This window comes from Panthera leo, chromosome A1, assembly GCF_018350215.1.
Source record: "Panthera leo isolate Ple1 chromosome A1, P.leo_Ple1_pat1.1, whole genome shotgun sequence".
In the NCBI taxonomy this organism is placed as follows: domain Eukaryota; kingdom Metazoa; phylum Chordata; class Mammalia; order Carnivora; family Felidae; genus Panthera; species Panthera leo.
In genome coordinates this window covers 118,688,900-118,704,022 of record NC_056679.1, presented here as the reverse complement: position 1 = coordinate 118,704,022, position 15,123 = coordinate 118,688,900, and the positions used below count along the sequence as shown (strand labels likewise).

Here is a 15,123-nt window from a genome sequence, read left to right as displayed (position 1 = left end):
GTGGTGGTCACATGAGTGACTGAGCACCACTTGGACTGGCAGTGGCTGAGTCTATAAACAGAGGGTGTGGTGCCTTGGACCTGCCATTTTTTTGTTCTGTCCAGTCCCACTAAGTACCTCTTCCAGTAATGCCGACATCCCTAACAACTGGTGAGTGGGGCAGCTGATTTCTGGGCATTCCCTCCCGGACACCCAATTCCTTCCCAAGAGGCTGTTCATACCTACACAACTAGTGACTTTTCAGAGGTGTCCCCTCGACCTCACTGGGACCTGCCTCACACAGCCACTGTTGCACTCACCCATCAGGACACTCAGTAGCTTCTGGACTCTGGAATTGACCCCCACGATTCGGTAGAGCCCTTGCTCATTGATCCCTGAGGAAAGAAACAGTGATGATTTAATTAGAGGCACGTCAGAACACAAGTCAAGCCAACCCAGCCAGATGCACTTTTTTTCATTTTCTCAGTCCTTCTAAAAGCCGCTCTAATTAAAGTCCCCTGTCCCTCAGCTCTGCTCTTAGCGAAGGAGTGGGATTTGGTGCAGCTGTCTAGGATTTCACGGGTGTGCTGCACACTTCAGCCCTTGTGTTAGTTCAGTTCAGTCAACAGAGGGCAAAGAGACCTTCCTCTTCTCTTGCCAAACACAGCATCTGAAGAGTTTTGAAAGATGCAAAATATATACTTTTAAAGGTTACACTTAGCTGGTTTTTCAATTTAAAAAGCCAAAACTGACATGACAGAAATTTTATACTGTAGAAAAGAATAAAAGCTTTACAATCTATTCTCAAATACAGAATAAGAGTACAGAAGTGTGGGTGCATCTTTAACTTTGGACAATGTTCGCCAGGACTGAGAAATTAGAAAATCAGATCATTTGCCACGTAAACATCATTTGTGAACAAAAAGGTGAATCACCTTCATTCAACCCAAGTAAATGTGCAACTCAACTAGTAGGGGATTACCTCCAAACACCTAAAGAACCAAAAACTAGCCCATCTGAGTGCTTTGTTCATTTATGTGCAAGGATAGGATCACTACTGTACCATTTACAAAAGGGGACCATTTAAACCAAGTGACTGGAAATGATTTTTCTGTTACCCCTAGGCACATCATACCTGACACCGCCAACCTAACTGGTCTCCTGCTTCCCATCTTATTCTCCTGAGGTCCATTTTCCAACCAGTAGCCAAAATGGACTTCTTAAAGTATGCACCAGTTCAAACCCTCTCTTTCCTTAAGATCTTCCAATGGCCTCCCACTGCATTTAGACCACAAGCATAACTTACTGCAGCCCACAAGGCCCTGCAGGATTAAGCTGAGGCCCACCTTTGCATCATCAACCATCTTTACTCTGCTGCAGCCACACTGGCCTTCCTCTTTCTCCAACGCATCAAGCCTGTGCCCCCATATCATAGCCTCTGCTCAGCGGCTTCCTGTGGAACATGCTTCTCCCAGATCTTATCATTCAGGTATCCGCTGAACTGCAACCTGTTCAATCTAAGGCATTTCATGACCAACATGAAGCCCAGTCCCCTCCCATTCTTTCTTTGTAGCAAGTAATAATATCTGAAATCATCATTTTTATTTACTTTCTTGTTTGTCTTTCTCCCAACCACCACAATATAAACTCTATGTACAGTGATTCTGTCTTCTTCACCATTATCTCCCCAGTACCTAGATCTCTATATGATACATGACAGAATGAATAAAACACTGTGTCATACTCCCTCAGGGCCACTACTTTGGGAGCAAAGTAAAATTTCTTGGAAGAAATTTGGGAAAAGGTTGACTCTCCAATGTCTCTAACAAGGCCTATGTAGAATTAATGAACAAAAAGAAGTGGTCTAGAATGACAGGATTTCATAGCTAAAAGGGGCCTATAAAAGCATGTACATCAGCCTGCACGGCTTAGGGACTAGCCTGGTCTAAAACTAAGGGATGGGCCTCAAGCTACTTAATGGCAGAACCATTATTCAGTAACGTGGCGGCTTAAAGGGCTTGTTCTTTCTCAAGGGTCTCTACTTCTTCTGTCCTTGACCTTTCCTAGAACTGGATACAGCACTGTCTCCCGCTGGACAATGATTAACGAACCCCACAAAGTGTGGGAGGTCTGTTCAACTCTGGTCACCACAAATAATGTGTGTACATACATGCATTCCAGTAGCAAAATAACCACTTCCTTCAAATATTTATCTTAAAATGGCATTTAACTCACATTGTCCTCTTTTCCTTTTTGTGTCAAATGAAAACTTTCTTACAAGTTAAAACACATCATTTTCATTTTAGAGGAGAAGGGGACAAAGAGGCAGAGGTGAGGACACCAAACCACTGGTGACCTTGTTCTTCCTCTGTAACTTATTGTGCGTATTTTCTGGTTTTACATCATAAAAAGTTGACCCCCTGAGATACAGGCTTGCATTTATCATACAGGCTCTGCAAAGGGGTTTAAATGATTATGTTTCCCTATTGCTGGTTTGGCTGCTGAAAACTGAGACAAACACGTAGCCTACCTCGGGCAAGTGTGTGAATTTCACAGTGGAGGGGAGGGGATTTTTGTTTTGACCTTAGTTTTGGCTCCATTTTATGCCTCTACCTTTATTAACCCTGTACCTCTTATTCCTCATTCTTTTCTTCTAAAATGAAAATTAATATACCTATTGAAAAATTACCTTAGTAATAGATACTTTAAAAATTTAGAAACTGCAGTTAAGGCACGTAGATAAATCAAGGGATGATAGTAAGAACAGCAGAGAGACCACTGACAAGTCAAGGATGCCTGTGCATATACGCAACTCCCCAGCCCCTGCCATCCCCAGAGTGGATTCATGCTGTACAGGCTGTTTTATAGCTTTCGTTTTTCATTTAATATATAATAATGAAAACCTTGCATGTCAATAAATGTATTTCTACTGCAGTTACAGTGATTCACAGCTTTTTACCGCATGGATGTACTACTGTTGATTTAACCAATTTTTGAAACATTTGGCCAGTTTCTGATTTTTCCCGTTAACACCACAGTGTAAACGTCTTTATGGCTCAACCTGCCCATGTCCTTATTTCCTCCAGATCAATTCCCAGAAATCTCACCTACTGTTACTTTATATTCTCTGACTGTATTTTACTTATCTTCACAAGCTGCCTTAACTCTTCATTGAAGGAAGATATAGCAGAAATACGCATTTATAAAATCTCAGCATACATTAAAATAATTACTTTGGAAAGAACACTTTCTGACTGGGTAGGAGGAGAGGTTCCTACAGTTAAGTTTTTTTTTTTTTTTTCCCCTCCCCTTCTACTCAGTGCCTCATAGACTTTATAAAGATACTTATATTTCTTAACTAGTCAGAGTTATAGATCCTGCTTTAAAAGATAAAACTTCTTTTAATCAAATAAAAAAGACTGGTGGGTTCTGAGGCTGTGGAATAGTAAGATTCACATCTTTGACAATGGTTCAAATCAAATTCACAGGAAAGATAGTCATCAGCTTTTCTCAGGGGTACAATAGACCAGAGCAGTCAAAGCTCCAAACTGCTGGAACTGAGAAATCGCCCTTGTGGCAACATCTGAGGCGGTGGTGGAGACCATTGGGAGGAATCAGTTTCCCTAATCGCAAAGTTCTGTTCTGCTCCTACAGACCCAGGTTAGGTCCATGTGCTACAGACAGGGCCTGACTACAGCCCTGCTGCGGGAAACCAGGGGCCTGACTCCTGCCTACCTGCAGAGTCGCCAGGGACTAGCTTCCCAAAGCACGGTTATTAACCAGTTGTCCAAAGACCCTGGGGGTACACTAGAGAATTCCAGGTGTCAATAAACTTAGATAGGAAAACCATTACACCTTTACTTTCATGAGCCTATAATTGAAATTAAACATTTCCTTCCATAATAAGACACAAATCACAGCGTTAGCAATACCTGAGTCTTGGCCAGAAATCAGGTATTTTCATAACACATTGAGACTGCTATAGCCATCTTGAAATATCACTACAAGTGACCCTCGATCACCATGGGTTTGAAATGCAAAGGTCTACTTACATGTGGACTTTTTTCGATAAACTCAGTATAGGACTATATATATATTTTACGATTTCCTTAACACTTTCTTTTCTCTAGGTTACTCTATTATAGTATTACAGTGTATAATACATATAACATAAAAAATACATGTTAACTGATTGTTTATCTTATAGGAAAGGCTTTCCAGTCAACAGAAGGCTGTTAATAGGTGTTTGGGGGAAGTCAAAAGTTATACGCAGATTTTTGACTGTCTGGCAGGGGATAGGAGGTCAGCACCCCTAACTCCAGCATTATTCAAGGATCAATTGTATTTCTGAATTTTGCCAATTATGACACCCACCACTATTACTTGTTATTTAAAGTGGTAAGAAAGAAGTATATGTATTATTAAATCACAAAAATGTTTTTCATTATTTTAACTGAATTCCAGTAACTAGATTCCTTATTATCTCGTATCTTTGACACATGTGCGTTGAAAACACTCTTGTATCAGCCAAAGAGGCTGATGACAGCAAATGGGTCGAAGGCCTCTGCTTCAGAGCAACACGACTCGTGGAAACACACCAACAATGGCACTTGGAGAGTTACTGAGTCACTCAAAATCAGGAAGCAGGTAGCAGGTCTGACGCCTCACCAGATACATGACCTTCACCAAGAACAATGCCATGTGATGAACAACTTTACCTCTGGTTTCCACAGCGTGGATGCATTTCCTGATGATGCTGAAGCCAATGCTGTCCAACTGTGCAGCTGGAAGAGGAAAAAAGGGGCTGTCAGGTTGTTGGTCATGCATAAACCATCCTCGGACAAGGCCTGACAGACCCAGGATCAATCAGTCCCATGGTTTAGGCCACATACAAGAATGATTAAAAAAAATTTGCTGGCATCCACTGAGAATTTACTGTATACCAGGTACAGTTCTTTTATTTATTTTAGCTTATTTATTTTGAGAGAGAACAAGCAGGGGAAGGACAGAGAGAGGGAGAGAGGGAGAGAGGGAGAGAGAGGGAGAGAGAGGGGGAGAGAGGGGGAGAGAGGGGGAGAGAGGGGGAGAGAGGGGGAGAGAGGGGGAGAGAGACGGGGAGAGGGGGAGAGAGGGGGAGAGAGACGGGGAGAGGGGGAGAGGGGGAGAGGGGGAGAGGGGGAGAGGGGGAGAGGGGGAGAGGGGGAGAGAGGGAGAGGGGGAGAGGGGGAGAGAGGGGGAGGGGGAGGGGGAGGGGGAGAGGGGGAGAGGGGGAGAGGGGGAGAGGGGGAGAGGGGGAATCCCACACTGCCAGTGCAGAGCCCAAGGTGGGACTCCAACTCACAAACTACAAGATCATGACCTGAGCCAAAATCAAGAGCCAGACGTTTAACTGACTAAACCACCTAGGCATCCCATGCCAGGTACAGCTCTAAGTGCTTTGTTTATATGAGCTCACTTAATTGTCACAGTCACTCTGCAAGGGTATCCTCTATTTAGCTGAAGAAACGGCAGAATAGAGTGATGAGCAGTTTACCAAAGGAACGAGTAGGTATCCTTTAAACCATTTGTTATCATCAGGAGCTGTAGAACTAACTGCTTCCTGGTCTCCTTCAATAAGTATAAATTCAGTGGCTCAATAAATGTTGGATAAGGACTTTACACAGATTATCTCATTTAATTTTAGCATGTCCTCTAGGTTGATACTCTCATTGACTCCATATTACAGATGAAACATCTGAGACTTGCTTCATTTGTACTATGATATTTGCAAAGCTAAAAAGCTAGTAAGTGGGAGATTCACTCCCAAGTCCTTATGACCCAACGTCCTAAATATGACCTAAGTCAAATCCTACGCAGGTGATTAGAAAAAAGGGAAAGTAATCTGGAAGAAAATTAAAATAGCTTACAACAAAGAAGTTACATGAAAAATAGGCATAGGGCAAGAGAGCCATCCTGGGTGTGGTAAGTCAGGAGGTATTCAGAGCTCTCCACCTGCTATAAAGCCCACTAATGTGACTCAGAAAATAAATGACCAACAGCAGCAACCTGTTCCACCGCACAGAACCAATTTCCCAACCTGGCAATGAGCCTGGGAACCTACCAAAATTAATCTCCATGCTTTGATTACCCAGTGAGGAGAGGCTGATGGTAATATTTAAGAACATGTTCACCTTTTGAGCACCTTGGGACATCAGGGCAAGACATTCTACAAACTAACGGTTCACGATGGAGAAGAGAATGACAGAAAGTAGGAGGGTAAATATTTATAAATAATTTGTCATCATCCCAGGGCAAAAAATAACCTTGTAAAAAATAAGAACTGCACAGAATTTGAGCTCATACTTTGATCTAATCCAAAAAGAACCTTTTTCAAATACTTAAGTTTTTAATTTTAATTCCAATGTATTTAACATGCAGTGTGGTATTAGTGTCAGGTGTATAGTGATGCGACAATTCCATAGATTTCTCCATCTTCAACACGGGCAAGCGCACTCCTTGATCCCCATCACCTATTTCAACCAGCCCCACACCCACTTCCATCCTGGTAACCATCAGCTCTTAAGAGTTAAGGGTCTGTTCTTTGGTTTTTCTTTCTTTCCTTTCCTTTGTTCATTTTTGTTTGTTTGTGTCTTAAATTCCACATGAGTGAAATCACGTAGTATCTGTCTTTCTGTGACTTGTTTGGCTTAGCACTATACTCTCTAGCTCCATCCATGTTGTTGCAAATGTCAAGATTTCATTCCTTTTTATGGCTGAATAATATCCCATTGTGTATATATGCCACTTATTCTTTATCCATTCCTCTACTGATGGGCACTTGGGCCGCTGCTATAATCTGGCTACTGTAAACAATGCTTCAATAAACACAGGGGTGCACGTTTCCCTAATTATGAACATGGATCAGTCAACTTAGATCCAATGAAGATAAAAATTCTTAAGAAAATCACTAAGAATTCCTTAAACTAAAAAGAAATGCTATTTTATTACAAATTCTCTTCCCAAAGAAAACAAAATAACTCTTATTCTTACATACACACTTACCACTTAGTGATACTTATTATAACCACATTTGGCCTCTGGGATAGTCAGTAAAGTACCAGAAAAGGAGGAAAACAGTATTTTTCTTCCGGGAGAACACCTGATATACAAACCATTGCTCTTACTCCCTTAAAGCTGTAAGTGCAGCTATAAAACTAACTCACTCTCATGCTTTTTCTAGTATAAACCGAGCACTACACTGCATGTCATGTAGTACAGAGCTTTCTGACTCAAAACTGCAAGTCAGATTGAAATCACTCGTCCAAATAAAACTCCATTAACTCATGTCATAGATTTTTCCCAAATTTAATAACAAACTATGATACACAGGCCAGATGCCTGTTAGAATCTAGGGCAAGATTCTTGAAGGGAAGAATTCACATACCCATAACTTAACATTCACCCATTTCAAGCACTGAAATGCATTAGTGTCTAGGATATTTACAAAGTTATGAATCAATCACCACTATCCAATTCCCTCACATTTTCATTATCCCCCACAAAACACTTTATACACATTAGCAGTCATTCTCTATTTCCTGCATTCCATCAGTTCCTAAAAATCACGATCTCTTTTCTGTCTGTACGAACTGGCCTATTCCAGGCATTTCACATAAATGGAAACATAACAGGTGGCGTTTTGTGTCTACCTTCTTTTACTTGGTATAATGTTTTCAAGAGTCACATATGCTGCAGCAGTTTATCATTTCTTTTCATGACCCAGTAATATTCTGTTGCCTGGGTAAAACCACGTCATTTATCCACTCACTGGTTGTTGTTTCTACTTTCTGGCTATGAACTGCTGCTAGGAACATCTGTGTACGAGCTTTGCTCCTCGTATACACCTAGAAGTGGAGTAAACTGGATTATGGGTAACTCGCTGCTCAACTTTTTGAGGAACTGCCAAACTGCTTTCCAAAGTGCGGCACCATTTCACATTCCCACCAGCAACGTATGAGGGTTCCTATTCCTCCACATCCTCGCCCATATTTGTTATTGTATTTTTTGTTATAGTTTTTTTTTTGTTTTTTTTTTTTTTTTTTTTTTTGTGGGCGTGAAGTGGTATCTCATTGTGGTTTTGATTTGCATGTCCCTAGTGACTAATGATGTTGGGCAGCTTTTCATGTGCGGGGGGAGGATATTCATTCCTTTACACAGTAGTCAGAACAGAGAGCCTCCTGGAAACTATGTGTCACAGGGAAGATCATTTTTTGCACTTAACGAGGTTTCCAAAATGCTCATAACTGTGATTCCATAGTCCATTGAAGCCTATCAGTTCTTCTGAGAGGTGATTAACAGGATTTGTGCACAGGGATGACAGTCCAAGAAGTTCAGGGAAGAACCATCATTTTGCACTGTGCTTTGCGGAGCTGCTGATTCCAAGCTTGGATGCTTTCAGAGTAGGTTTGTGGATATGGTCTTGTTTCAGACAATGATAAACTCCTATCCTGAACAAAAAGTCCTTTGCTTCTTCTACCCCATAAACATTGAAAAAAGTTTTGGAAAATTTGAAGAAACCTGGCAGCTGACAATGACAACCTCAGTGATCAAAAGATACCTGCTCATAAAGCTATCAGGACAGCTAGCAGAAGAAATAAGGGCAGGGCTAGAGATAAACTTGCAGGGCTAAAAGAGTCCTTGAACCTGCCCGTGTTTTACTGTAAGAAGCCAAAGTTTTGGGGGTGCCTGGGTGGTTCAGTCAGTTTCGGCTAAGCGTTCGACTTCGGCTCAGGTCACGATCTCACGGTTCATGGGTTCAAGCACCACAGAGGGCTCTGTGCTGACAGCTCAGAGCCTGGAGCCTGCTTCAGATTCTGTGTCTCCCTCTCTCTCTGCCATTCTCCTGTTCACACTTTGTGTCTCTCTCAAAAATTAACAAAACATTAAAAAATAAAAAATAAAAAGAAGCTAGATCTAGGCAAATAATAGCTGATGGAAAAGAATGCAATGGAACCTTCCAAGTAGACCCAGAAAAAAATAAATTCTGCTAACCTAAACTGACTACAATGACTTATTTTCGAAAATAGCAAACTGCTCTTCTCCCAAAATCTCGGAGTTAGTATTTCTCCTTTGGTTGTCACAACACAAGTTCTCTCATTTGTTTTAAACCTGCTAACTCCTTTTCTTGAAATAAATCTTACACAGACGTTACACATAAAGGCCTTACACATTACACATGTAACACAGTATTAGTATATATTTATTGTCTGAGTTTCAAAGTGTAACACTTTTACATATTACAAAGTCAAACAGAGTTCAAGGTAACTATCTGTTAGCCTTTAAACTGTTCAAGTTGCATATACTGATGACTTATAAGCAGATAATACTGTGTTAAGAAACGTAATTCATATCAAACAGCAGTTCCCAATAAGGAACTCACAATATACAGTTTAACAGCCATTGTTCTAAATCTCTAAACTGGAATGGTATCATTGTTACATTGCCTGCTGCCTTGGGACATCCTTGTATCTCCCTGTGTCTCTACGGTAGGTACGTGTGGGCATGCGTGTGTGCGCGCACACACACACGCACACACACAGGCAAGTCTGACTTCTCATCAACTTGACTTTCCTGCCGATGTCATGATTAGGTTACTAATGATTAACAACTGCTTTATTATTTAACATGTACAGAGTAGTACTAATATAATGGCGATTATAATACATAACTAGAGATCGTAAGTTCGGATCTCTGCCCAGTAGGTACATAACCTAAGTTAATTGAGATCTCCTCTGCTGAAAAGCAAGTTCCCACTAAAAGGTTTAGAACATGATCACCCCCAGACAGAGTTTGCTAATGACAAAAAAAAGTCTGAGCAGCCCGCCAGATGGAAGCGGCTGTCCTTAATCCCCTCAAGCAGGTGATTCAGCTCTTTTACTGAGCCAAGGCTCAGAAAAGGTCAGGGATTTATTTGCAATTTCTGTATCCTTATAATCTCCAGGAATAATCTCTCATTAAATATCTACTAGGCTTGCATTATTCCCTTAATTTGACTTGCGATGAGTTGTTGCAAGACCAGTGGCTCCTAGGCCTGCCATCCAACATCTTACAGCTATGGCTGTGACTGGCTTTTCTTCCTCCCTCAGCCTCACCTTCAGCTTTGCTCAGGATTGTGCACAAGGCAGCCCCAACAGTTGTCCTAAGATGACTGTCGTAGAGCTCACACCCAATATCCAGGTTAACCTTCCAAGTTAGAAATGTATCGTCCTCTTAACTTCCATTTCAACTTTTTTTTTCAATGTTTATCCATTTTTTGAGAGACAGATGAGTGAGAGAGACGGAGAGAGTGTGCACGCACAAGCAGGGGAGGAGCAGAGAGAGGGAGAAACAGAATCCGAAGCAGGCTCCAGCCTCTGAGCTATCAGCACAAATCCTGATGTGGGGCTTCAACTCAGGAACTGTGAGATCATGACCTGAGCCAAAGTCAGATGCTTACCTGACTGGGCTACCCACGTGCCCCTCACTTCAACTTTTGAAGCCTTCTTGCTTTGTCTCCTTTTAGAGGAGAGTCACACAAAGCTATTTTCTCAAAGTTCTATGGAGAACACAGGAACACTCAGAGTTGAGTTGACGCTCAACCAACTTGGAGGGTCTTAGGGCAGAAGAAGCAGGATGCTTGGCAGACTGCTGGAGTTTACATCATTATGCCTAGACACCCTAGATATCCCAAATACCAAGAGCAGGGAAGCAGGTTAAACCCAGAAACAGATGGTTTTACTGCAAAGGGCTCAAAACAACAACCTACTATATAAGGTTCAATCCAATGACTTTCTTGCTTCAAAGGAAGAAGCTGATGGCCCAGCTGGACAGACATGCTCTATAGTTTCTTGAATCAAATGGTACCTCACCTGAAATGTTTTCCCTGGCCCTTTCCACCATAAAAGAAAATGAGGTGTGTAGGTGATGGAAGAGGGGAAGAACTACAATAAAACCACGAGCAAAACCCTTTGCACTCTCCTCCTCCTTTCTTACTCCCATATTCAAATTATCACCAGGTCCCTCAATTTTGTGTCACTCACCATGGTGCTGGCTTCCATCATCTGTTACCAGGACTGCTGTGAAGACCACCTAACTGGTGTCCTCCTACCTCTTCTGGCTCCTTCCAAGCTGTCCTCCACATTGGGGCCCCCGTGATCTGGATGAAACCAGATCACATCACCTCCCTGTTTAAAATCTATCAATGTCACCCCAATGCTCTCAGGAAGAAAACCCAAATCCTTAACATGGTCCACAAAACCCTGTGGTCTAGCCTGGCCTGCTTCATCTCACGCCATGACTCCACACCTAAGCATTCTACCAAACTGGCTTTCTTTGAGAGCGTCCAAGTGACCACACTTTTTCTCTAGCTTTTGTACACACTGTGGATTTCACTTGGAAGCCCAATGGCCCAAGTTACTCCAAATCCTCAGGTCTCCCCTCAAATGTCAATTGCTCAAAAATGCCCTCCTGACTTCTCTACCTGGTTCATGTTTCCACTGGAACTTGGATATAGCACTGTCAACTTCTCCTTCAGAGTATGTAATGTAACTCTAAATTTCTATTTATTTCTACAATGCTGCCTACCTAATCAGATTTGCATTCAGGAAAGCAAGGGTGCATGCATATATTTACTCAATTATTTTATTCAGTACTCTATCTCTGCCTTTCACTGTCTACGAACATGTTGGATATGAAGTATGATGAGGAGGGTCCCTAAGGGGAAGTGTGATGTAGTCAAAATGACCCTTCAAACTCCAACTGTTATAAACCCGAGAGTAGATGAGTTGTTTAAACTCTGGTACCTAGATTTTTCATCTTGGTGAAGATACAAGTGTTAAATAAAGATATGAAGAGCCTGACCTAACTACTTCCTTCCTTTCTGTGTCAATATGAAGAGGTATCACCACCTAGCACTATAGCTCCAAGAATGAGTTTAAAAGAAAGGAAAAATAAAAGATGTGCAAGCCAAGACAAAAAACAGAGAAGATATAACCAAATTCCAATTTTCCTAGACACTTAGAGAAATCCTTTGCTTGTCCATCAAGGCATTATCATCACCAAACTGTACGTGGTATGAAGCTGTGGCTGGTGGAAACAGAGGGTATCGGGGTTCTTTCCACATCATACAATCTGGGCCATCTACACAGACAGGCCGGAGGTCAAGAATAGCCCTAGAAAACCAGAGCATTCTCCCTTAGAGCTGTTTGCCATCCAAGAGACCACCTCATTCTTCAGGTCCAGTAGCCCCTTTATTGAAAATCACTGACTGGCTGTTGCTCTAACCGAGTCCTTAGTACTCAGAACATTGAGAAATTTGGCAAAAAGCGGTCAAATCACTATTTCTGAATGAAGGGAAATTTCCATACCACAGGTCGAGTGATGGGACATATAGTGTGTGAAAACAACTCTCTGGGACATACCCCGAAGTTACCCCATACATGCATCCTGGGAATTCTAACAGATCTCATAAGACAAATCCTTTTCCAATAGAGAGGAGCTAATCTACTGAATTAGCCTCAACACACAAGAACACATTACCTATGTTTCTAAAGCTGGTATTTAACAGGTTTTTCCTAGCCTAAAATGTCTTACCCCAGGAATCTCATTCAACAAAAATCTTTCAAGTTTTTTTTACAGGAGAAATGGAATTTGCTGGAAGTACAGGATCTTTACATAAAAATGAAAGAACTGAGAGGTAAAGGAAGTTACTGCCCCGTTTTTAATGTGGATGGATATAGGAAACTGTCTGCAGTTATTATGAGCAGGCCACCATTTTATGGACAGCTCCAGGGGCATGTTCTCACCATAGAAATTTACTCAATTTCCCAACATGATTTGCTCTTAAAGTCTGGCCTACCTCACTCATTCTGAATTTAATCAATTTCAACACCATTAAAAGCCATGAAGAGAAACACCCACATTGAATTTAATACCATATCCATCTGGAGAATAGACTTCCAATTGGCTAACACACTCAAGGGGCTCACGTCCTTTCTCCTAATCATGTGAAGACTGAGAGTTCCCAGGGCTTCACGGCTGTGGCCCCTGGGAAACAGTCTTCATGGTGGTGGCTCTCAGAAGCTTCCAGTGGGGCCCGGGAAGGTGGCCAATTGCTTCTTAATTATCCAAGTGTGAATTCTCTACTTTGGGGATTACCCACAGCCAGTTTTTAATCCCAGTTCAACTCCAAGACCCTGTGTCCCATCCCATGCTACTGCCTACTCTGTCCTATACTCTGCTCCCCAGACGTATACATTCAGGGAGTATGAACCAACTTTAATATTAACTGAAGTCACCCAGACAGAAGCAATATGTATCTGGGAAGAGAACGAAGAGTCTGGCTGAAGCCAGACAGACCTGGATTAGACTGAGGTCTCTGCCACACTCATAGGATAAATGCTACACCTCTGACACTTACTTTCCTCACCTGTACAGTGGGGATAACTCACCTGAGTGTTGCGAGAGTCAAAGGAAATGTATATACTGACTTGTTCGGTATTTCAATAGATGGTCATTAGCAGTATTACCAACATTTGAATCAAACTTTCCAGGTGATGAAACATTTTTCATATCCAAGTTCATGTTATCCCCTTAATAATCACATGGGCAAATACTGTTACAGTCCTCACTAATAACTTCTTGTTGTTTCCACACTAATGAGTACAATGAACTTATACGATGATACATGGCTATTTATAAAATATATAGCTTAATTGATTTTCCCAATGTATCTGTTAAGTTTTTATGATGAGACAAGTCAGGCTCACACTGCTAAGTGGTAACAATGACCGCAGTAGCTAAGGCTTGCTGAACAGACTGCACTGCTCTGGGCTAAGCACTTAAATGCATCGTATCCTCATCATCAACACCCCTATTTTGTAGACAGGAAATCTCGAGTCAGACGAAGTTGAGGAACTTCTACTAAGGCTCTGGCATTAATGAGTGATGGAACCAGGACTGTAACTCAGTCTGCTTCTGCTCAAGTTCACATGACCAGTCAGGGCTGGGGGCTGGGGATCATGTTTTCTGGATTCTTTCCTTTCTATTCCAGGAGCTCTCAAATCTAGTGGACAAGAGAACCAGGACCATGCTTGTTGCCAGGGAGCTTGTGGGCACCCTCCCACAGGCTGTACTCCAGCAGGCTTGAGAAGCACACTTGGGACAACGATGTACAGTATTGTACTGTATACCAAGCAATTAAAACTAGTATCACTAAAGGGGCACCTGGGTGGCTCAACTGGTTAAGTCTGACTGTTAGTTTCAACTCGGGTCTTGATCTCATGGTCTGTGAGATCGAGCTCCGCACTGGGCTCTGTGCTGACAGCACAGAATCTCTCTTTCCCTCTCTCTCTCTCTCTGCCCCTCCCCGGCTTGCTCTGTCTCTCTCTCACTCAAAAATAGATGAGCTTTAAAAAAAAAAAAAAACAAAAACAAAAAACTATCACTACAGATGAACAGAAATGATTGTTAGGAATTAATTAGCTATCAACATCTGTTCCACAGTCCCCATCTAACAACAGACATTTACCAGTGCTATGTATCTCGGAATATAATGCTGTTTGTGCTACTACTGGTGTATGAAATGACTCCAAATGATTCACAAATATTTCTAATAGTTGTAGTTGTGTACTTATTTCAATGAATATTAGAAATTTATCTTTTTATTACACATAGCACGACATACTCTATTTATAAAATAAATTTCAGTTAAAAAGAGTGAACTCATTTAAGAAAATTAGTAGGTACATAGTAACAATACTAGTGGTATACGTATATGTTAAAAAAAAACAACAACATGAAGTCAATGATAGAAAAATAACACATTTGGGAACAACTGTCTTAATTTGTGCCTGACCAGACAACTATATTCAACCCGGCTGGAAGGATGGGATGGGAGGGTACCATCTTCTACCAGCAAGATGTCCTACTTCAACGCAGTCATCCTTGATCCTTGCTTTGCCCTCACTCCAATCTATCAGCCAACCTCATCAGTCATCGGTTAAAAACACATCCAGAACCCAACTGCTTCTCACCATCCCCACTGCTAATACTTTGATCCAAGCAACCATTGTCTTTCGCCTGGCTTGCTGCAATAGTCTCCCAACCGTTTCTCCTTTTGCTTCACAC

The 15,123-nt window shown here is 41.7% G+C and overlaps 1 protein-coding gene across 7 annotated transcripts in view; it reads right to left on the bottom strand.

Annotated features, from left to right (window-relative positions):
- The window catches only part of ARHGAP26 (Rho GTPase activating protein 26), a 422,569-nt gene that overhangs the window by 170,438 nt on the left and 237,008 nt on the right, over positions 1-15,123 (bottom strand). For all 7 annotated transcript variants that reach the window (XM_042938105.1, XM_042938115.1, XM_042938124.1 and 4 more), the window contains 2 exons: positions 4,698-4,763; positions 300-374 (listed from right to left, as the gene is read on the bottom strand). In XM_042938105.1, the coding sequence (XP_042794039.1) occupies positions 300-374; positions 4,698-4,763 (141 nt within the window). The remainder of the gene's footprint in view (positions 1-299; positions 375-4,697; positions 4,764-15,123) is intronic.